At 43.6% G+C, this 25,035-nt stretch overlaps 1 protein-coding gene across 4 annotated transcripts in view; it reads left to right on the top strand.

Annotated features, from left to right (window-relative positions):
• ndrg3a (ndrg family member 3a) overlaps positions 1–25,035 on the top strand; it is a 31,716-nt gene that overhangs the window by 707 nt on the left and 5,974 nt on the right. For 2 of the 4 annotated variants that reach the window (XM_018680009.2, XM_018680007.2), the window contains exons 2-7: positions 12,093–12,178; positions 14,248–14,280; positions 23,304–23,409; positions 23,565–23,685; positions 23,968–24,030; positions 24,127–24,187. In XM_018680009.2, coding sequence (XP_018535525.1) covers positions 12,122–12,178; positions 14,248–14,280; positions 23,304–23,409; positions 23,565–23,685; positions 23,968–24,030; positions 24,127–24,187 — 441 coding nt within the window. In that variant the 5' untranslated portion in view covers positions 12,093–12,121. Of the gene's footprint in view, positions 1–11,377; positions 11,397–12,092; positions 12,179–14,247; positions 14,281–19,111; positions 19,375–23,303; positions 23,410–23,564; positions 23,686–23,967; positions 24,031–24,126; positions 24,188–25,035 lie in introns of those variants that run through there. The other 2 variants (XM_018680008.2, XM_018680011.2) reach the window with 2 other exon arrangements.

Genomic DNA, 25,035 nt, shown 5'->3' with positions numbered 1-25,035 from the left:
CAAAATTTCAATTTCACACCTAAAATCAATGTTGTCTTTATATATTGAACCAGTACTCTGTAAAGGAAGAGCTGAGATTATAAACTCATTGTTTAGGACAATAAAGCACTAGTTGTACCGTAGGTTTTATTAGAGGAATGTTAATATGTTGGGATTCACTTTTCTCTGGAGTTCGGGCAGGAGTAGACCTTCAGCTAAAAAGGCCTAAGTGTGTGTGTTGGGACGTGTGGCTTTCCATCTCTCCTGGCGTCACTATAGATACTCCTCTTTATTATGCACATTTTCCCAAACACTGCCATAGTCTAGACTGGGCAGATCCATGATTATTAAACCAGATCAATCACTATGATGTAGCTGCGGGCGTTACACCATTGAGACACCACGTGAATGATGACAATGTCACTGGTGGCCATGCGAAGGTCACTCAGGTGGGAAGTGTAAGAGAGTAGGCATCAGGTGTTTCCCCTTACTAAAAATAACCCCTTGACATCTTGTGATATATTTTAAAAGGACACTGTGTTCTACTGTATCCCAGTAACACTATCAGGCTTAATGGGGATATTAAAGTAATTCTAGCCATAGGAGATTAAATAATATTATTGCGTACCAGAAGGTCATTATAACCTTTGTATAAAATACCACAGGCATACTGTCTGTTTATTAAAGCTTTAATTCTGATATCTAATAGTTTCAATTTTGCTATGTTAAAGGTTCATGGTGGTAGTGTTAAATTCAGCTGTCCTATCTCCCACAATGCCCTCAGAGGTGTCACATGATCAGTAAGGCCCTGAATGGAACTTACACAACAAAGCAACAACCAGTCATTTGTTGTCACTCACAACATTGTTGCTAAAAGAATGTTGTTCAGACCAGAAAAGCCAATAGATAACAACCTATCAACAGATAGCTGCTTTCTTTAAGCTTATCTCTAAATCAGTCTTTTGTTTTGGAAGCACGAGAAATAGTAGGTGGGGGTAGTTTGAGGTTTATTGCCATATCGTTAGAAGCATCCCGCTCCTGGTTGATTATTACAGTGAAAACTTACTGCTTAACTAATGGGAGTGTCAAAAGTTGTTTATTAAGCCATACGTCGTACTTGAGAGTTTGAAACATGTAGGAAATGTGTTCATCAATGCGGTCGTCTCCTTAGACTCTGACTATTAGAGCCCACTGAAATTTTGAATCATTTAAAATGGGTTTATGTGCTTTATTTTAAAGATGTCAGATTTTCTCTCTTTCTTTTAAACTGTGTATAAACATCTCCTTCCACGAATGCTCAGAGAAATGAAAACAAGCTCAGCACGGCTTTCAGTGCACAAACAAAGGTAGTATAATGCAACGCTTCTCTACTTTATATTAAATTATACTGTAAGTGAATGTTATAAAGTAATTACAGTATGTCAGCATCAAGAAATGGCACTACTAAGGTGCCTTTCAGCCTGGATTACAGTTTACACATGATGTATTACAGGGATTACAGAGTACATAAAAGTGAGAAATGCTCTTGTGTAGAAGAGGATTTCTTGCAGGGATGAATGTCAGGGAATAACGCTCACTAGAGAGATGGAGACAGTAATTAAGCCACTGTGCTGACAGTCAGTCTGCCTTGTGTTCACACTCACCTCAGCATTACTGTGTCTACTGGTTTGCCAGCCCTGCAGGGCAAAACATAACCTGTGCCAGACAAGGACATTTACTATAACTTCTCATAATGGAAATATCGTAATATAACATCGTTGTCTCGTTTTACTGTTCCTTTTCAGTCATTCTGGTACAAGGACAGATACAACTAACAGTTGTTTTTTGGTGTGCTTTTGAAAAATTCATAACCATGAGAATAATGTTCACACCGTATTGTGTATCTGTTTCTCAGCCTGACCCTTTCTTGTGGAGCTCTGGAGGTGCTGCTGTGTTTCTGTAACTGAACTGCATCTGTAACTTAAGTTGTACTGGGCCTAGAATTACAGCGCAGCAGCTTCAAGCTTTGAAAGCAAAAACAGCTGATGCATATGCACCTCTGTTCCAGGTTGACTTCTTCAGTTTCCTTTGACCCCAGCAGAGCAGCATATGCAGACAGCCATCCCGTCTATCCCTGCACCATCAGTCTTTACTGTAGAGATGTAATGGAGGATAAATATACTTACAGTAAACGAATGAATGACCGCACCAGAGACAGTCGGCAGCAGGCTTGTGTGAGGCAGTGACAGTGTCCACACATTTTCCAGATACTTTTATCTGCTGGATCACACCCCTGCTGGAAGCCGGGCTCTTTCTGTCTCCATTTTCTTTATCAGTGTCCACAATAATATCAGCAGGTGGCAATGAGGAGAGGCAGAGCACAGGTGGTAAGCTTGTTGATCTAAAATGTTGGACACGAGCCAAGCTGGACCTCTGGATGTCCTGAACTGTCCTTCAGGTGCTGCTGTTCATTTAGGATCATATATTTCTCTGATAGTGGTGATCTGATTTTCTCCGTCTAAACGAGAGCTCTCCCTTATTCCTTAAAGTAACACAAACTGTGTTGTCTCTGAAATGAAAATGTGCGTGACTACCAAGAGATGGGAAGCAAAGAAATAAGATGTTCCAGCTCATCTTTGTGACAAATCCTGTCTGTCATAGATACAAATTAGCTGACTCACACACTCTGCACACTAGGCTCTCTAAACTTAAACATGCATAAAGCATACAGCTTTATTTACAATGTCTCACAATAGGCTGTGCACAGCATGAATCATTTCATCTTTAATGATTTAGGGAACACCCAGGAAAGTCAAACGCTTTAGTGGTTGTTATTGTGTCAGAGCAAATGGCAGATACAGTGCCCTGGTGGTTTGAAAATCCTCCCCCTCAGGCTGGGTTCCTGCATGAAGCTGTTAAATTCAGACAGATGATTCGCAAAGACCCAATCATCAAACTCAGGGAAACCGAGTGTGTGTATGTAGCTCAGTGTGAATAGTGACTTGTACATGTTACACATTTTAAAATGTATAAATGCTGAGCATATGAGGGAGGGAAATAATTGTCTGTGCCTTTGGGAAAGTTAATGAAAACCGCTTGAGCATCCTGAAAACCAAGTGGAGGCTAAGTTGACAGGTAAAGCGTCCTGTGTTGTGGTGGTTGTCGTGATGAGACAAGAATGACTATGTAAATGATGGTGAAAAGGTCATTCGATTTCTGCGGCGCCACCAGCTGAGCTGAGGATGGCTCAGGCCACCCCACCACCACCCCCTTCATGGTTGCCAAGGACACGGGCGACCTCCACAGCGAGCATTCGCAAGGGAAGGCGCCAGAGGAGCCACCTCTGTGTTTCTCGGGGAGATTGAGTTGTCAGTAATCATTCATTGTGACAGCCGAGCTGACCACATGGATAACTCTATTAGCAGGGGCTGTGTTCCTGTGAGGCAACAGGCCTCTTAGCGCTGATTCATACACTGAAACACACAAAGACGTGTTCTGATTCAAAGCCTCGCCGTATACACAGGCAGGGGACTTTACTATCTCTGGGCACAAGGGCTCTCATGTCTCTGTGCTCTGTTAATGTTTTATGGAAGCGGTTTCCAATGTTTCCACCCAGCTTGTTGAACCGATGCTGTGGGTGTGTGTGAGAATGTGTGTGTGTGTGTGTGTGTGTGAGCTGCTGGCAGGGCTACACAGATGGTCTTACTGCTGCCTCCACAGCTGCCCTTCGGCCAGTCAGACCGCAGTCTACAGATCCTGCCGAGCCTCCAGCAGGGGTCCGCTGTTTTGGAAACTCTGCCTCCTCGTATCCACCAGCTGGGAACCAGGACACACATACACTAGCATCCCTCTTTTCACTTTGTCTTTCTCTGTGCTGTCTGCACATGTGAGCAGGATAGAGGAAATCCCCACAGACTGAGTGGCAGCTAGTATAGCGAAGCAGAGAAGGGGCAGGTACTCTATTAGCAGCACTGAGTGCAGGGCCGACAGATTTGGCCATTCACTCTTATTTATAGCCAGATACCAGGAGGAGCTCAGCCAGGAGAGACTCATTCAGCCAGGCTCACACCTCTCTCTGACCTATCACAGCAGATTTATCGAGACTCATCTGTCTCTTGGCATCCCCCTTAGTAGTGATGATATGTTTTTTTTTTTTTCCCTTTACCTCAACCCCCCTCATGCCCTCCTTTGTGTGAGACCTGTCTATGCTAGTGTGTATTGATTTATTGATCATATGTGTCACGTAGCTACAGCTATGAAACTTGCTGTCTGTATTGCTATTCTCTTATTGGACTATGTATCATTGTTTGAATGGATCAGCTGTGGCACAGAGCCTTGCAGGTTATTGTGTGGAGTCAAAGGAAAAATGAAAAACATCATTCATGAGTGTGTGTGTGTGTGTGTGTGTGTGTGTGTGTGTGTGTGTGTGTGTGTGTGTGTGTGGCAAACATGGAATATATATTCCTATTGTTCACACTTGGAGCCTATAATGTAGAACACACTCATGACTTTTCTAGGTTTAGATGACATGACCTAAAATTTGTATCATGATAAATGGTTATATTTACCTCAAAAGTCATAAAAGTGAAAGTGAAGAAGGGGGGGGGGGACAAGAGGACACAAGCACTTCTAAGAATCAAAACACACTGACCCATAAGATTCACTTAAAATTGATATGCAGCCTGCTGCGGGAACCACTTCTTTACTTATACATGAAAACCAAAATAGATGCTTGGGTGACTCTCTGAAACTATATAATACAATGCACTGAGCAGGGAGAAATATGGGAGGGCTGACTCACATCCCTGTTGCCCTCATACACACCTCTCTCTCTCTCTCTCTCCTCTCTCTCTCTCAGACACACACACACACACACCAATGGCCTTACATATCACACACATACAAAATTCATAACTGCTACATACACTTTCTTGTTTGACTCAGCCATAATCTATAAATTGAGCTCACAGTTCGGTGGTCTGAATCATCACTTCACCAGTGGAAAATATTGCTGTTGGTCTCTGGGCTTGTTATTAGTGCAGTAAATTAAGCCTGACACTGGAAGTTATGACAAATAATTTTACGAACCATAGCACTGTATTTAGGAAGCCAGTCGGCTGTCCTCTTGAGACACTCTCTGGCCTTGCGTGTCTTCATGTACGAGGTGAAGCATGCTGATGATGCCAATAGATATGTGGTTATAAATCAGTACAGCCAGATGCTACTCTTTACTCTCATAAGGCCATTAGCAGATAAAGTGCCCCCTCAAGGAATAATGTAATTCTTTAAAAGCCTCAAGAGAGTAATGAGAGGGGTCTTGCACTCTGTGGCCCTGCAGGATTATAGATGTGTATGAGTGTATATACAGTAGGCTCTACTGTGGGTGTGTGCATACTGTGCTTTTAGTTGCCAGAGACTGGTGTGTATCTGTGTATGGACATTCGTGTGCCTGTTTACTCGTATTTGTGAGTGCAACAGAGGCTGTCCCCAATCCTGCATAGAGTACAGAGGTTAGGGTTTGGGCATGTGTGTAGAGGGGGGCCCTCGTTTTGGCAGGCGGATCAGTGCAGTGGCTGCTACGTGCCAGTGAGTATCTTTGCAGATGAACCAGGCTTTTCCCCACTGACACACACACACACACACTCTCTCTCTCTCTCTCTCTCCAGTGATGGATAATAAGTTAAGGATTTCCCTCTCAAAAAAACATGCAGCTGTTTGGTTTATTACATACATAATTTGAAGAGACAAAGACGTGTACACTGAGTGAGAATCTCAACCCAGAAGCCAAGGTCACGAGTCTCCTCCCACGCACAAATTCTATTGGATGTACATGTGTGTCATATACCTTCACAGCAGCAGCATAATATTGTCCCTGTGTGTGTAATATCCAGTGTCCCGTCCAAGTACAACCTCTACTACACTTTTATCACTTGCATTTTGAGTTATGACTGGCCTGAGGCTCAGGATATTAAATGTGGTGGTGACTGAGTGAGTCTGCCTTCAGATTAGTTTTTTCCAAAGAGGGGATGAGTCAATTATAGTAATGCAGTATTTAACGTTTATTAGACCTTTTTAATCCTGGATGGATCAAACAAGTAGGTTGCTATTTGAAGGAGGAACATTTGTTTCTCTTATTAACTGTCATGAAATAGCCTCTCTGGTAAAGAGTGAGTTGCTTTTTTTTTTACATTTCGTTTTGTCTTTACAGCCAGGGAGAAATTATTTTTGCTTTGTCCTCTCTTCAGTGGTCACTTGCAAGCATCTGTGTGTGTATATATGTGAACTTATACCTGAGCAGGATCAGTGTCTCAAAGCGACCTAACCCACTGTTTTCATCATTGGTTTTACGAGCAGAGAGGGTGGTGTTGCACATTTTCAGGTGAGATATTGGATAAGAATAGACCATTTTGATAGAATTTGTGACAGAAAAAGACATCAGAGAAATGCCTCATCATAGTTTTTGTTATATTGTAAAAAAAAATGTCTGTCAGCTTGAATAAGAAGAATCATATAAGCTGAAGGATGATGGAGCCTCAGGAGAGCAAGCTGTCATTTAATTAAGAAGACGTGAAGCATGGGGAGATGTGTGTGAGTGTGTACATCTGAGTGTGTGCGGGTCTCTGTGCTTGTTCGTGCATGTGTGTGTGTATTTGCTGACACCATCAGCAGGGGATGTTCTGCGCTATAGGTCAGCTTTTCTGTGATGGAGAACAAAAGAGCAGACTCCAGATCAGATTTCCTCCTGGGCCCACTCCCTAGCCTCCTGAATAGAATTGAATGGATTGAATAAAATTCAACTATCCTTTCTATCACCCGTGTTGTTATTGACCTGACAAGAGGGGGAGTCTGGGGCTAAAATGCCAAACAAATGGATTTTCCTTTTGTAATTCTCTTACCAAATGGCCGGGGTTAGAGCAGTAATCTGGAACTGAGCCTTGTCACAGTCCATTAGCTTTACTCCGGCGCGGATTGCTGTAAACACAGGCTTGGCCTGGTTATGAAAAGTTGGAGGGGAAAGAAATTTCTAGTGACGTACCTCCCCGGATGGAAATGTCTCCCAGGCTAAGGGTAAGGCGTGACCACACTGGTGACTGTGCAGTGATAAGTTATTTCCACTTGTTTGTGGCCTTGACAGGAAAACATTCTCGCACATAAAGAAGAGCAGACATAGAAGTTGGGCTGTCTGAATGGTTGGCAGGAGGGTAGCATCTCTGGAATTTGTGTTGGCCTATTTTCTGTTGTGATGTGAAGCCTGGTGAAGTGCTGACTGAAGACTGAGGCTCCGGTTGAGGACAGACATGCTTGTGTTCCTCTGTGATAGGGATTGTCATCAATAATTTTTTCCCAGAGAAAGCAGACAGGCAGATGACACTGCTTCCTCTGGCTGGAAATGAGTTGGTAATTGGTGGTAACTGTGTCCCAAATTAAGGGCTGGGTGTTTTGATGGACGCAGCCCAATAAGGTGTGTCCTTTTGAGCCTTCAAGGCCTGACTGAACCTGATCCTTTGCTCTGAGAGAGAAAGTCTAGGAAGAAGAGAGAAGTTAAGAGAAAAGCGAAAAGAAAAAAAGAGAACTAGTGGTGAACTTGGATAAGTTTCATGATACCCTGGTTTATATTTAAACATACAGACAGCTAGCAAAGAGTGTATATATATGTATGTATGTATCTATCTATCTATCTATCTATATATATATATATATATATATATATATAGATAGATAGATAGATAGATAGATATACACACACACACACACACACATATATTTACTGTTAACTTGGTCCTGTCTTCCAGTTTTTAATTGCAGCTGCATTTTTATTGGTCTATACTGACATGTTTACCAGTGACAGACTAAGTGAATGGAAATACCAATTAAACAATTTATTGTTTGTTTGGAACCGGCCTTTTTGGTCTGTTCTAATGCGTTCAGTATAGAGATGCAGACTCAAGAGGATCCAGTTCCTAAATTGGGACACGCCAACAATGTTTTGCTTCTGTGGAGCCATCACCACCCCATGCAGTGGCTGGGCAGCTACAGTCATAATGAGGTGTCAGTGTGGCTGTGATGCAGAGGAGGAATAAAGGATGACTTCTGCTTTTTCTATGTGTGATACTGTAGTCGAGTGATTGTTTTGTCTCAGAGAGAAATCTGCCACAGCGTTTTTCACTATTCACGGTTAAATTCCTTTACTGTAGGTCGACAGAAATACAGGATTTGTGTAAAAAAAATGGTTTTATTCTATGGTCAAATAAGCTACTACTTCAAAACAAGAGGAATGTGTTTGAACTTCCTGAGAACCAAAATATTAAACTAAATGTATGCAATTTTTGGACAGACTTTCAAGCAAGAAACCCTTTGGCATACAACTCAGAAACATCCTTCAAACAGTTTGATCAGCATCAAGGCATCGTATGAAGTTAAAGTAAATATAATAAATAAACCATAATATTTTTGAATTAATACATTGGTAATCAGTGTGATGGGCTAAAACACACAACATATATTTATAGTGTTTGAGATGCTCTCCTTACTCTGTAACTGAGGCATTTTGATTTGATTGACTGGATACTCAGGTTACACCTGCACTGGCTGACAGGTCCAATAGCTTCTGTTCAAATCAGTGCCAGAGGTCTGTATCCTTCTACATCAAAATCAGGGCTTAAGCCCAGTTTTGTCACGTTATGTACAATTTTTAATAATAAATTCTATAGCAGGCTGTCACACAACCCTCCACCACAACCCCTCCATCGTTGTTGTAAACACCTCCCCACTGCAGAGAGTGACAATTTGTGAACAGTTAGGGATTTCAACTTTATCACCATGGCAATATGCCTGTTGGCTGAGTCAGGGTCTCCATAGAGACGAAGAGGCAGGTTAATATGAGGTCATGATGGTGATTCACCTTGGTCAACCTGAGGCTAGAGGTCACAGTCAAAGCACGGTCATGATGTGAATGATGATGACACCGGGGTAAATCTGAAGTCATGGTTGCCATGGCAATAAAGGAGAAAAGAGGACTAATTGAACAGGCTAAAGGGAGGGTCAGCATCACAGCTGTGCTCTCGGTCGTCCATCATGCAGCTTGCCTAGACTTCCTGACTGCCCAAGGTGAGCGGGAGGTGGATAGACAAAGACAGGGAGAGAGTGCACAGAGAGGAGGGGGAAGATGTGGGAGGGGGCCAGGAAAAGTAGGAGGAGGATGTGGGGATGTGTTCATCGATCACTCAGCACTGTCTGCTGACATGGCAGCTACAGGACTCCTTTTTGTTGGCAGGGACCCCATATATCTACAGTAGGTGTTTTGGCACATGCCTCTGTATCCACATATGCATGCAGTCTGGCGCCTGTGCCTCAGCATAAAGGTAGAGGCATGTCCTCTCTCTTCTTCCAGCAGTAGAGATCGGATGATGTGTGTGAGGTAGGCGGCACTGCTTGCCAACAGGAGAGGAGAGCAGGAGCGATGCTAAATAAATTACCCATTTATTAAAGTGACAGATTTCAACATGTCTTTGCAGTTCTTTCAATAAAGTCGATGTGTCAGAATTGAAACCACCTGGTCTCCTGGAGGCAGCGCTGACACTAGACTGTAGTGAAGGCTGACCTTCGCTGCGTTGTAAGGGCCACGGGGTTTTCCTCTGACACGATTTGTTCCTGCTGTCGTTTGTTCACCTAGCGCACCCTTGTGCCTTGCTGTGTGGCATGATATTTAGTACTGAGAGGAGGCCCTGTTGGCAGCTACACACTGTACAGGGAAGACCAGATGGAGGGAAATCATGTGTGAGAGCCAGCATGTAATTCGTGTGTTACTCATCTATAAGCAGAAGAGCTGAGTAAAAGAGATTCAGATGTCAAGGAGACCATTTGTGAGAGCCATCCGACAACAGAGAATCCTGCTGTCGAGGCTAGAGGGACTCGTTCTACATCATCAGCTCTCTCAATCCTTCCTCCATCCTCTCACATATTAATGGTATGGTGTGAATATGGGACAAACCCCGCAAGCTGCACAGATTGCAAATGGAATTTCCCTCCTGTCATCTGGGACTACTTCTCCTGATTTTCTATAGCAATTACATTAAGCTTTGCTGTACTATCTAGACAGTCTGCATGGCCTATTTGAGTCTGTATGATTGTCAGGGGTAAATGCTGCTGAAAGCACGTGTTTAAAGCTTCACTTAACCAATTCCTCTCATCTCCACCACTGTCTATTCCCCTTGTCTCCTTGCCTCACATCTGTCCCTTGGGGCTAGCCCAGCTTAGAATAAACATTGGCTACCAGCTTTGTCTCTATGGCAACAGCTGCGCAGCCTGAACGGTAGAGCAGGCATGGAGTAGGTACGAAAGGGTTGTGATGGTGGTGGATGTTGCTAAATGCGATGTGGTGTTCTTTCAGTTGATTTGATACAAGGTTAAGAGCTGCAAGATCTGCTAGAGCCCGCAGCAGGCACATTCTTCTTTCAGGTGGAAACCAAAGGAGGAAGGACAGGATGATGGTGGGGGAGTCATGGTTGTTAGTTGCCCGGGTAACCCAGTCTAAGGGGTCAGTGGGGTTGGGCTATGAAAGCCACCCAGTCAATCTGTCAGGTTTAAGCCCACCCTGACCCTGTCTCCCTTAACACCTCGATTACCCGGCTAGCCGGCTACAATTAAAGCGGCCTTTGCCTCCATCCCACTTTCTGTGACAGCCTGAGGAAGTGTTGGATTGATCCGGCCAATACGCTCAATCTGCTCAAGCATGCAGAGTATTTGTTTTTCTTTTTTCCTTGTTCGCTTGTCTAAATATTATTTAGTTCCACCCTTGAGCCGGATTTGTCAGCAGGGATTTTGCTGGGCATGTTTTCACTCCCCACGCTGATGGCCGAGTACTTCTAACACTTGATGTTTCTAATTTTTTTTTTTTTTTTTCTTGTTTTATGTAATTTGAGGATTGTGCTCAGTTGCACCCATCTGCTTCCCCGGTTGTTTCCAAGCAAGGTGCAGTCTGTTGCCAGAGCAGGATGACCCCTGGCCTGATTCATGCGTCAACAGGCAGCTGTCTGTTAAGACCTCTGTCAGGCAATCACAGAATGCTAACACAGACATTGCGTGACATCATCATCGCTGGTACCTCCCGCTGATAGTTGGCTCTAAGACTCCTCCCTAACCAGTGTTGAAGGTTATCTGATACCAGCAGCTCAAGGTCGTTCCAAGGGGGGTTGGCTCTCACTCACTTGTAGCTGCTTCTCCCATTGACTAGTTCTCTGCCCAATTGTATTTGCCCTTACTTCTAGCTTTTTTTCCGTTAGCATCTTGTGCATTTGTTCAGATAAATACAATCCTCCAAGACTGGTTGTGCAGGCTGATTTGGCTTTGTCTTCCAGTAGTAAGCATTGACCTAGAAGAGACAGGAGGCTCCATCTGCTGTTATGTGCAACCTGAGCCACTCTCCTGGGCACAGTCAGGTAATTCAATACCACTTCCTGTCCTCACCTTGTGCAAACAGGCAAGACCGAAGAAGTACCATTTCAGGGAAGGTGGGGGAGGGGGACATTTCTGTGTTAGTGTTCTTGTTCAGTAATTCATGTGCACAGACAAACGACTGGCTTCAAGGGGAAAACAAATGAGGTGGCTTTAGAGCTTCTTGGCCTGATCCATCTGTATGTACATGTGTGTGTGCGTGCGCGTGCGTGTTTGCACACCACCTGTGTGGACTGAAAGTGTGACCTTTCCCAGAGAACTGATAGAGAAAACGCCTTCTGTCCCCTTCCTGGCTGGCTCTTGTACAGTAATTTTACATACAACGCATATCACCTTGTGCCAGTGTGGAAGTACCCTAGAGAGAAAGAAAAAGATGTTACCGGGGCTGGGCTTGTGACCTAGCTACTTGCTGCCATCTCCTTCATCCCCTTACTAATCTATGATATCATTGTGTTCATTGTGCAGCTGCAATTGAACTGCACATGATGCTGAGGTAATAAGTCAATGATTTGATCTTGTTTAATTTACTGCAATTGTGAACTGAATACCTATTGGTTTTAATATTTGACAACAGTGAAAATGATCATTAGTGGCAGCAAATGTTATCACTATGTACACATTTTCTTGCCTAACTGCTGATGTTTAGAAGTGATTATAATGTGTTTGTCTTTACTTTTTAGACAGAGTGGTTTAGTGACCAGAGAGGAAGATGGATGAGTTGCAGGATGTACAGCTGACTGAGATCAAGCCACTGCTGACCAATAAGGTGAGTTAATGTGGGAACCAGTCAGTGACAAGCTGTTAAGGCAACAGGCACCCAACTGTGCACCTGATCACATCTATATAACCACGCACACTAAGTGAACAGACGTATGGTGTGCCCTACAAGTGAATGAGCACCCCATATGGTGCCTTCTGAGCAAATACATACGCTAATACACTAGATATGCACACTCTGCAGTCCCGTTCATCAGAGTAAATTATTCATATCTTCTCTACTGTGGAGAAGGAAAAGAAAAGAAGGAAGAGAACGAGAGAGCAAGTCAATAGAAAAAAAAGGGTTCTAAACGGAACGAGGCAAGAGAGAAGAAGAAAAGGGGGGCGTATAACGTAAAACAGTCAGAGAAGACAGTCAAGCAAGAACGAAGAGAGATCAAAGGAGAAGCTGGGAGAAACTCAGCTCTTAATTTCAAGATTCTAGTGAGCGAGTGACAGCAAACACAGATGTATGGAGGAGAAAAAAAAAATATCCAGTGGTAGATCAAAGCTCTTCCCATCCTCTTCTGGCCCCCTGCTATATTTCCCTTTGTCGGGCTGTGCACCAGGTAAGGAAATATAGTCTTGTGTGAGATGACAGGGAGGGGAATATACATTTTTTAAAAAACCATCTGAGTGAAGAAGACTGGCACTGACTTCTCACTCCACCTAGTGGCCAGCTCATTAAAAAGACAAAACAGGAGTGTTGAAAGCAGATGGAGATGATGAAATGATAACAGTGACGAAAAAGGATTGTCATTTTCTCACCGATCCTCTACAGAAGTGATGAAAACAAGTTCTGATTACCATTCAGATAATACATTTATGATAACACTGATGATGAAGAAAGGTAGGAGTGAGAATGGAGTACTGTCTGCAGCAGCAAAGGAACCATTACAATGATAAAGACCAATCTAACAAACGTGAATAGCAAAGGTTAAGAATGTATGTAATTAAAGCTGGCTTCAAAGTCGAGCGTGCATACACGGAGAAAAGGAGAAAAAAGGGTAATTAATTCCCAGGGTAGTGCAACAGTTGGCATGACAACAAATGAAACCAATAAACACAGTTGCGTTGCACCATCTCTCACATAAAAACTGTTGTCACACTGTTCAGCATGTTTAGGCAGCTGACTGTGATGAAGGGGCTTTGTAAACAGTCCTCAGACTTATGTCAGTATTAAGGCAGGGGATAATGTCTGCATGGACATTTTGTTTCTTCTTGTACCATCATCATGCCTCTATAGTACTTAGCACCTCAGAACTGCATTACAGAAACAGAGTAGAGTAGAATCTGGCACAACATGTTTTTGCCATGATTCCTGCTCCACAGCTATTTCAGTAGGAGGAAGAAAGGGTGAGCGTTATAGCTACCATCTGCCTCTAGGGTCTAGAGGCAGATGGTAGCTATACCAGACCTACTGGTCTGGCCTACAACCGAATCCCACAAGAACCTTCTCTGTTGTCTGCTGCCCACTCTCAATTCTCTGCCCATCTACTCTAGAGCCTCCTGCTGACTGAATAAAGACTCAACACCAACTGAGAGAACACTCTTATGTAAAAATACTTCACCATTGATCAGGTTCTGTGCAGCAAAGTATTTAATTTCTATACTACTGAAAAAACCTGAGCTCATTTAATCATACTGCTGTCTACCTGAAAGTATTGATGACAATGTAAGATGCACAGAAGAAAAGCACAAGGTTTTGCAGGCATAACCACTTGTGATCAGAATATTGTTGCAATTACATGTGCTAACCTAACAGCCAATAGATCCAATAACATCTATGTGAACTGTTAGCCACAGTAAGTCATACCCAACCATATCATGCAGAACATATATATCACTCACCAATGTGGGAAATTGCCACATTGTGTTTTATTTCTTCCAACATGCATACTTGAAGCATTATGTATGGTTCAGTACATCATGTGCATCTGCGCTGCAGTGCCATCAGTTTACAATAAATGAACCTCCATTAAAGTACAGTACATTAGATACTGGCTTTACACATAGAAATGACATCTACAAGTCTGTGGTATATTTTCTGTGAACTTTCCTCTTTTACTTTTCTTGCAGAATGCTCGCAACTTTCAAGACTTCGACTGCCAGGTGAGTGCTGCTCTCTGCTCCCCCTCAAAATGCTGTTTTGCCATGTTTAGGAGGTAGAGGTTATGCTAGTAGAAGGGGGTTGGGGCATTGGGACATGGCCCCATTCTCATTCCCCTACTGCTGAACCTATTTGTTTGCTTGCCCCACATCTGAACATTGTCCCTCACTAGCACCATCCAGTTTTACCACACAACACGTGCTGGTAGAAAGTAGGGTTTTTGTTAGGGATAAAGGAGTCATCCGCCACATTCCCAATTCACTTTTCAACAGCGAATGCTTTTTTCATACACAGTTTTCACCCAGTTGTTTCTCCAGGCTTGTCCTTTGTTGATGTGGACTGTGAGCAAAACAGAAAAACAGTAGATCAACAACAAAACTGGCTCTCTCCTGATTAACCTTCTGTTACTGCTACTAATGTTACTAGTGTGCATCTATGTGTCTGTGGAGGGAAGGTCACTTCAAAATCATCACATATTATTTTGAATATTGTTTTGGCTCATTCCATTGAAAAAGATATGGTATGTTGACTAGGGTAGATATTTACTGAAAATTTTAAATTGTTCACGGCAGGTTGTTTTGTTACACAACATTGAAGGACGAACCAATAGCATCAGGCATTGTAGATTTTTTAGGTTTTGCATGGATGCATACTGTATCTGCATAAATGAACTACTGTTTGTGGACTGTGAATCATTTGCACTGATATGAAAAGCCAATGCATTCACATAAGCAGTCTATTGTAGTGGAGTCAGGGCAGCTTTGGATATACCCACCAAAGAAGATTTAGAGGTTAGCTTATTGGGACTCATTTCTAAAAACAAAGGCTTTGGGAATGACAGTAGGATCATCCTTGCTAATGACTCAGAAAACTGTTAAATCATTTGTGAAAGGTTGGGCACTCTGATGACTCAGCAGCTAAACTGTATGTAAAGACTTATAATACCACTAATTCACAATGTGAATCTGTCTGGGAAATGTGTAGCTAACTGGAAGTTCACAATGTGCAACTGCACATTTGGTGAGCACAAAGGTGCTACATGTACGTTTTTGCTATGGCTCCATATAGCTCCTTTGAAGGGCATCATATTTGTCAGATGGTCCGTTCCAACCACTCTGGTCAAAGTAGATGCAGCGGTTGGACTAGTGTTGCCACCACAGATTTTTAGCAGGACTAGGTGGTGGGAGGTGTGGTTTTCAGTGTAGAGATGGTTCTCTTGTCTCTGTAAAGATGACTGACATCCATCATACAAGCAGCATCCAATATCTTTTAAGAATTGTCACAGGTGATGTGTTCCATAGCACAATTGTAGTGTTAAAGACACTGCACTTGCCTTTTCACAGTAAGCGTTCAGCCACAGTCAGGTCTTTTTATGTGATAATGTAAGAGTAGTTATTATTAAAGAAAGGGGGTATTGGCCTTGAGTTGGAAGTGTTCCAGATTCCTTTTTTTTGCATGGGTAATGAGATGAGCATGTTCCCTGGCTCTGTGCTGTGCAGCTTGTAAGGAGTCTTGCATGATGAAGAGCGTCTTCCCACAGGCAAGCAAGCAGTCTGCTGTGTTTCATGAGCCTTGGGACTGCAAAGGGTTAAACCTTTCATCCCTCTCTCACTTTCTGCAGTCACGCCTGCTTCCAGCATCCCACCAGAGCTAAATATAGCTGCTGCAGGCAGGGGAGGAGAATACGCATGTTAGCTGGAGCAAGCATGCTACATGCTCCCCAGCATACACTCCTGTCTGCATTGTCACCAATACACTCATAAAATGCTGCACTCACCCAGCTGCTCGTAATATTCTCAATGTGATATTTCTTTACATTTATCCTCTTGTGATTCAGTCCAGGCCCCATAGTTGTACTATAAAGAAATAATTGTATCAGAATTAGTCTCAGTGGCATCAAGGCAGACTTAAGTGTATTCGTTATTTCCATGGTAGCCATTTTGACATGACATTTTTCACACAGTCACATTCAGTAGTCTTAGGGAATTAGTACGATCAATCCTTAAGATTCCTTGAACTCTATTAAAAAGATTTCATCATATTAGCAATTTCAACACTAAAGTGAAAACTCGATTGGTTACCGGGACACTTACACAGAACAGAGTCGTCGTTAATAAAATAAGTAACACCTGTGCTGCTGCTCGCAAAAATGTTTGTTGTGAAAAAAGCCTGCTGTCAAATTAGCTAGCAATCTTGAGAACAACTATACCATGTACAGGAATTGAAAGAGCAAAGGGCAGGTAGAATTTTCTCTGTTTTAAGCTATAAGGGCTGAAATTATACGAAGTGTTGGTAGGTTACTAGTTATTTAGGAGTTGGCTGCAGTTTGTAGGCTACAATCTGGTAGCAAGCTTTAGTTGGCCAAAGACATTAACTACATGAAATGTGAATTTGTGCTCCTTCAGTTTTGATAATCAGCAGTGGTAAATATTTTTAACATACACGTCTTCTGCACATTTTGTGTGTATATGTAGGGCACAGCTTGGCGGAACTCAAACTGGGTCGATAAAGGATCAAACGTGATGTAAACTTACAGTAGGAGCCCACATACAGAACAAAGCATTAGCAGCAGACTTCCCATGAATACTGCCTGTGAGAGGGGTCGTCACTACCTCACCATGTCTCTGAGCAGCTGACGTAACATTCCAGCAGCTGGAGGACTAATCCAGCTGCTCTCCTCCTGACTTCTCTGCTGTTAAAGCTCCCTCCACAGGCGGTCCACAGGTACTGCAACAGTCAAAACCCTGAACACCTGCATGAGGATAGTGGTGTTAATGGTGGGGTGGTGAGGTGGGTTAATAGAGAGGAACTTAAAGGGTGTGGTGCTGCAGCCCTGTGGTCTCCTATGATGTGCTGCTTACGCCATTTAAGGGCGAGGGAGGGAGGATGGAGTGAGTCAGCCTCCTCCACCCATGGGACTGGCTGAGTTTGAGTGCATACTTAAGAACACTGAGTTACTTCATGGACATGGAAATGGCTGACTGTACATTTTAAAAATAGAACACATTTGGGTTGATGGAGTTTACTATGGAGAGCAAAAGGTTGAGATGTAGCCATAGAACCTTTGCTTGTGATGTTTTAGTTTATTGTCTTGGAATGTTTTCTGAGATTATACATGCCAGTATTAGTTTACTTTTTATTAAATACTTTTTTATAGTTTTTATCTGTTTAGTAAATTCATCATCTCTTATAAGGTTTCACATTTCACAGCTATATTCACTTTTGATACCATTTCTCTTTTTGACCTTGTGCCTCTGCAGCACAAAGACTAGAAGAAACAGTCTGCTTTCTTTCTTCGTCTTTTAAATCTGCACTGTCTCAATAAGCTCAGCAGAGGGCGACATAGGCCTGTTCATTGTGTGGCTGGAGGGCTCTGCCTTTGTGTGATGTCCTTTCAGTGTGCTGTGCTTTTCATGTTGTTGAATGTCCTAATATCCCTAAGTTTAGGTTAAGGCATCACAGAAACATAATGAATTGCCCAGATGTCACTCACTCACCTTCTTAGAGGAGCATAAAATGTATTATGTGGACTGTGTCATGTCATGTTGTGGATAGCGTTGTGTTTCTGAGGTTGTGCATTTCCAATGTGCTTAAACATGTGTACATCAAATCTTAGATGCTACTGTTGGACTGAGCTATACAGAATAGCATTTTGTGCAGATCATTTTGCACCTGTGTGACTCCTCAGATTGCAGAGTCCAGCTGAGACTTGATGACTCAGTCTACATACACTACATGTGTGTCAGTGGCACCCTCTGTGGTCTAGAAAAGGAAAACATTAAAGGAAAAAACAGCAGTTTACAACCAAACATGCTGCTGCCTTGACTAACCAATGAAGTGCCCTCTTCTCTTTGTAATCCCACCCTCTCTGCTGTCTGCATGTACTCTCTGCATGTATGCCATTGGTTGCGCAGAGCAATTCCAAGCAAAGGTGTGATGTCCTGCACTGCTAGCAGTTGGGCTTATGGCACAGGAGAGTAGAAAAAGACAGATCAATAAACTATATGGATCAAATGACTCAGTGGGAGGCTTTTAAGAAATAGATCCTCTTGTGTAGGATTGTAAATGTTCAGTAAATGTAGTAGCTGGAGGGGTCTGTATTTTCTGGTAAGCCTGAAACATAATCAGGTTAATATCTAATATGTCAATACTGAAATGAACAGTAGTGTATTACAAGACGATTTACTGTACATAACAAAGCATTGTTGCAGTACGAGCCAACATTTGTAGAAAAGTTATTGTTTGTGTATGTCAGACTGTCGCATTTTACGCTAGTCCTTCTGAAGCTGAGGTCATATAGATTCCTCTCCCTCAGCAAGGTGAAGCTAAAGTGAATCTGGAGACAGTTGATAAATCTCAGTGATGAGCAGCCATTTTGCTGATGCAGAATACATCCCAGGGTGAGCTGTCAAAGTCAGCCTCCTCTCCTCTTCTCTTCTCCTCTCTCTTTACATGATCAGTATCGCAGCGTGACGTCAGCAGCCTGCCCATTTTCCTGGACTGCCTCTACATCCTTTGCACCCCATCACCCCTTTTCCACGCACCCATCTCTCTCTCCCTCCCACTCTCCCTCTCCTCCTCTCTACTCTCCTCTAAGCCCCACCCTCTCCCTCTACCCACCTGACCCTCCGCAATCCAATTAGACGCACCGATGGCTGGATGTACAGACGCGCTCTGACTATCAAGCACAAACTGCAGTCTCACTCTCCTCCCCCTCTGCCTCTTTTCCTGCTCTCTTTCCCACCTCTTGTCTCTGTCTCTCTCTTGTTGCCTCTGCATCTTACCCGCCCCCTCACTCCCTCCCCCCTTGCCTGCTTTCATTCAGATTATTTACCCATCTCCTCCTCACTCCCTCTGCTGTGTCTTTCTCCTCCCTTTCCTCTTCTCTTCCTTGTCGCTGCTGCTCTAGCCGCCTCACCCTACATCCCTCCCTTCCTACCAACGCGCCCTCCTCCTCCTCCTCCTCCTCCTTCTGGAGATCTTCAAAGCTGCCCAGCACACACTCGCACATAGCATAACACACTCCTCTCCTGCGTGGGAAAAACATGTCAGCTATTCTGGACCTGGACCAGATTGCATGCTCTGGGAATGGAGTGGTGAGTGACAAATGCATATTGTCTGCCTTGACACACCTGGCTAGGTCCTTGCAGCAGGGGGTTCTGGTTCAGATTAGGAGGGGGGTTGTTGTGTGGTCTCCCCAAAGACAGGGTGACAGCAGCTGGCTCTAGGAAAGGGAAAGCTGGTGGGGGTCTTGTCACCACCTTCAGCAGACGGCTGAGACTTTGGACATTTTCTCCCTGGGCAGCTGCTAGTGTGGGCCGAACATTTGTTTTGTGTGTGTGTGTGTGTGTGTGTGTGTGTGTGTATGTTTATGTCTACAGGTCACACAGTGCATATGTGTGCTCTCAGCACAGGCTAAATATGCCCAGGGTGCAGTGGTGCATTTTAATGTGATGATATGAAAGATGCATGTGTGAAAAGCTCAAGTGTCTCTGAATCTGCAAATGCCACAACCAGAGGATGTGTACGTGCCTCTCGGTGTGTGGGTGTCCATCGGTAGGGTCGCTGGTATTGATGTGTTTCAGGATGCATGTTTCTGGACATCTGAAATGTGTTTCTTTCTGTGTTACCGTAACTACAAGGACACATGCTTTGCCCAGTTAACAGTAAATGGTGCATAGTGCTAACATTGTGTTCTTTATTCTGTTATCGCTGAAAACAGGCTGGGAGGTCACTCAACCTCACACACACTGTGGCAGCAACATATCAAAACCACTGTAGTGGCTCCTTCCCTCCCCTGCAGAGACCTCGAGTTTGTAGTTTCAACTCATTACTTCGATGACACATGCACACTGCATGTGTGCTGCAGGGGGCTGTGTTTGTGTCAGAAAGGGAGCAGGATTGGATGTACCTTGGATGATCCCACTGGAGCACATCCATAGAAGATATGGGTGTATGTATATTTGTGTGTCTGTGTGTGTGTGTGTGTATACACTAAGATAATTTGCAGACTGCTTGGTGTTTCTGGCCTGTAATGCTGCTCTCAAAGGTGATTGATGCTGTTCCTGGCAGTACAGGGAGGGGGGGCAGGGAGAACAGGGAGGAGGGGCAGGAGGGATTGATAAGTGAGGGATTGCGGGAAGAAGAACAGCATGACATACTGCTCTCCTTTTGTCACCTCACCCCACCTCCCTCACTCTCCTCCATTCTGGGACCAAAACCCAAGACTTTACCTCACTGTTGGCCCTCTCCTCAAAGAATAAACCCCTACTCAGTATTCCTGCCGCACCTAGAATCCCCCAAACATCTCATGCACACTCTTTGTCCAACTGCTAGCCACCATGAATGTTTGAAAGGGGGAAAAGGTTGCAGTCATTGCAGTGCTCTCCTTCTTTCCCCCCTCTAGCTGTCTAGGCTAGCAGCCCCGCCCCATGTCTGTTTTCTCCTGATGCCTCTGTGTGTACATTTAAACCTATATGTGTGTGTGAATGTGTGATTGTGATGTGTGTGTGTGTGTGTCTGAAAGGGAGTGATGAGAGGCAGAGCTTTCAGATCAATACAGCTTCTTAACCATGCCAAGAGCTAAATGGACAGATAAAAAGGCTCTCTCCTTCACTCCCTTTCCACAGCCCTTTTTTTCCATGATTCTTCACCCTTGTTTGTGCCAGGACATGGCTGGAAAAACATGATAAATTAAAGCGATGCGCCCCTTCTGTTTCAAGGCACACCCTTCTGTTAGTCATACAGGACTCCCTCTGTTTTCTCTCTCTTTCCTCCAAGTCTTTGTCACTCTGTCCCTGCTTTCACGCTCTATTTCCTCCCATCTACTTCTACACTCTATCTATCTCTTTTTCTATCTATTTCATCTTCCTTCTCTATTTCCCCCCTCCATGTTCCCATCACAATTTAATTCCCTATCTCTGGTGGGGCGCACACTTCTGCTTTTTCTGGCGCATGTACAGTGCACACACATGACAGAAGGCAGGCATTCGAACAAGTGTTTGCCTTGTTTCTCAGAGCAAACCCTCTTTTGCTACACGAGTGTCCTTGACTCTGTCCTTGTCTAAAAATGAAAATTCTGCAGCACCGCAGCCATGGAGAGTTTCCTCTCGGTCTATAACAGGTTGTTCTTCCCCCCTACTAGGCCGAGGTTGCAGAATCATTTCGTTATCTGTGAAAAGGCCTTAGTTTAGCCCAAGGCTTCCGCAGTTTCTTCAGGGTTGATTCCATCTCAGGAAGAGAGGTTACACTTAGCAGCTGCAGATTGTAGCATACTAATGAAAGCTTGGCAATGAGAAATACTTTGTGGTATTCTCCTTGCGCACAGTTTTCATGTCTGGTGTGACAGGCTAATCTCTGTATCAACACCCACTCAAGTGAAGTTTTCTCATTCCATTGGTGACAGGATGACTTGTATTGCTGTTTCCATTACAGATTGCACACGCAAATTACTGCAGCCTTGCCCTTGAGAATTAACCTTCATCCCCTCTGAAGCGATTGTGACACATATCCATCAGCCAAACTCCTGCAGTGGGAACCCAGGGAGGGATATGGCAAGGCGTACAGTCAGAGTCACGCTCTTTCTCTGTCTGTCAGCCATAACCTGTGTCTCTTGTCCACCCAGGCTCGCTCTCTTTATTATTGATGACCAGTGGGCCTTGAGACCAAGCGAGCTCTGGGCCCCGCCCGCTGCTCCCTTTCTGTGCACTACACACACACACACACACACATGCACTTAGCTACGTCATGAACAGTGTTATATGCGGAACCAAGTCATGCTGACCTTGGGAAGTGTGTGTGTGTGTGTGTGTGTGTGTGTGTGTGTGTGTGATGTAAAATGATGCTGTGATTCTGAGGAAAATCTAGAAACCGGCTTTGTCACTTCCTGCATATTGTATGACCTCCCATAATGTCACGTCACTACACTCTTTCTGAAACTCATAAGCAGTAACGAGAGCATGTTTTTGCTGTGTCACCTTTAAACTAATCCCCCCATTTATCTCAAGAAAATGAAGTGTCAGCTGAAATTACCTTCAAGCCATTTGATGTGTTTCTTCTGCTGAGGCGCTGAGAAGTACTAATGTGGGGCTTCCTGGTGCTCGATAGAGAGAGAAATTCAAAAGAAAGCAAAAGAGAGCTAGTGTGAGCTCTTTGAATTTGAATGGGTCTTTCTGCAAAGACATTCAATAAATCAAATGATTGGCATTTTTGCTAAGTCATGGTTGTGAAAGTGCTGTGAATTTCAGACCCTCAGATAAAAACACTATTTTCCCTAAATGAAAAGACTGTTTCCCAAACAGCCCATTCAGTGCTTTGTTTGTCCAAGGGCACAGGGGATGTGTGGTGGAGACAAGAGGCGCATGCTTTGCATCCTCAATCTGAGATATAAACTCCAAATGTTGTGTTGGTCATTGGGTGTTTACTGTAGGGAATATGTGTCTCCTGTGTCAAGCTTTGTTTTCACAAAACTGTCTTATTATCAAAAATACTTATTAATAAAACAGTACTGAATTGAATTTATCCTACTCATAAGAATTTTCTGTGGAGCCATGTGTAGCTCATGCCTCTATTAAAAGCACTTAAAAGAGCCATGCATTGTGTCACATTCCTCTCTTACACTGAACATGGACAATGTACTTTAGTGATCATCTGAGTGTCATGCAGACATTCCTGAGCATGCTAGTGCACCCCTGTTCAAACTGCTGTAGTAGTTTGACAGGACAGAAGAAATAAATTACTTGGGTTATTGTAATGAAGGAAAATGTCACCCAAATGCAACAATATGACTCCTTTATGGGTTTTTTTTATTTGTTTTGTTTGAATGCTAAAGTTCTGTGGCTAAAGCTATATCAGGCTTTAGCCACAAAGACAGATTTTCTCTTTTTTGTTGTCTTTATGTTATGAAATAACACCAGATATCAGTATTGGTCATACCTTGAAAGGCCAGCGCACATGGTAGAATGTTCCTTTCTGCATATGGCAGGTTTTGGTCCATCAGTTCACTATGGTTTACTTTTCTCTGCAGGAGCATGATATTGAGACTCCCCATGGCGTTCTCCATGTGACAATGAGAGGTGTTCCCAAGGGCAACAGACCCGTCATCCTCACCTATCACGACATTGGCCTCAACCGTGAGTCAGCCAGAAATAGACTCATCAATACACAGTGTTCTGGGTGTGGTGAAACTGTTTTACCCTCTGCACCTAAGAGCCACACTCAGGTCCTCTGCAGTGTGAACTTCTGAACGCTCACATTATGAGTGTGTCTTCTGTTTGCGTCTTTCTAGACAAGTCGTGCTTCAATACCCTGTTCAACTATGAGGACATGCAGGAGATCACACAGCACTTTGCAGTGGTTCACGTGGACGCACCCGGCCAGCAGGAGGGTGCACCCCCCTTCCCAAGCGGGTGGGTATCAGGCTGGTTTTGCGTGTGCTAATAAATAGGAGCACATTTATTTCAGTGCTGGTGAATGAGCCACAATCAATGTACTTAGTTGAGATAGAATGTTAACTGGTAGTTCATTTTTTTAATGGAAGCACATTCAGTGTCCAACCTATCAGTCAAATCCTGAAGTGTTTGAGTATTCAAATTTGTGATCAATTTAATTTCTCTAATTAATTCAAACATAAAGAATTGACCCTGTACATACTACTCGCACTGAGTCATATGTGTTTTATCTGTCTCCAGTTATCGCTACCCAACCATGGATGAGTTGGCTGAAATGTTGCCCTCTGTGATGACTCAGCTCAAGTGAGTGGCCCCCTTCTGATAGCCGATCAGTGATAACGTGCATAAACTGACATGTTCATCTCCACTCGACAACGATAACTGGTGATTTCTTTGCAGGGTCAACAGCGTGATCGGCATTGGCGTGGGGGCAGGAGCGTACATCCTCACCCGCTTTGCAGTGAGTCCACATCAGGACCAGAGACCTCTTTATTTTTTGATTCTTACTCTCTGTTCCAGTCTTATTTGTCCTCTTCTCTGTCTCGCCTGTAATAATTGAAGGTTTTCAGGCCACACTGCTTGTTACACAGAACATTTAAGCCTCCCATCAAGCCCACACGGGGCATCAGGTTGCTCTACAGTCTGCTGCATACACTGCCATTCCCCAGTTGATGAATCACCTTGGCGATTCTCTCCTTTTCAGTTGCTTCTATCTTATTTCCACAGTCAATGCAGTGGGGCTAAAATAAACATGATCTGTGTACAGTAGAGCAGAAGGAGCTGGAAGTGACAGAGGAGCGAGGGAGCACTGAAAGATGAACAATGAAAAAAGAGCATAGTTGGCTAGGGGTAAAAAGGGAAGGTGTCGGGATTAGGAATTGTAACACCAGGCTCTTTGTGGAGAGTCTGCTCTTGTTTAGAATTAATAAGGAAAAATTGATTCTGAAATGCATTTACTTTAACCAGCTTGGAGTAAAATGTGTTTACCCTTGATAGATTTATAGCAGCTGTTGGTGCATTGCATTTGCATCGTGTTGAAAGCAGCATCCACAGTATTCCCTAGGCATAGGGTGAGATAGATCTTAGATTTCCCCAGATATCCTCTCTGTGTCTTCTGGCAATTCCAAAACCACACCCTTTAAATTAGACACCCAGGATTCCACCTTCATTGTTTCATTTCTTCATTTAAACAAACACAGACAGCTTCACTTTTTATCATGTTAGAGAACATGCAGTGTTTTTATCCTGTACCTGCCCTGCTTGGGGAATTACACAACATCAAAAAATTACAGCCTTTTCATTATGAAG

Source organism: Lates calcarifer, linkage group LG12, assembly GCF_001640805.2.
Source record: "Lates calcarifer isolate ASB-BC8 linkage group LG12, TLL_Latcal_v3, whole genome shotgun sequence".
NCBI lineage: Eukaryota > Metazoa > Chordata > Actinopteri > Centropomidae > Lates > Lates calcarifer.
This window is presented reverse-complemented; position numbering and strand designations above follow the sequence as displayed.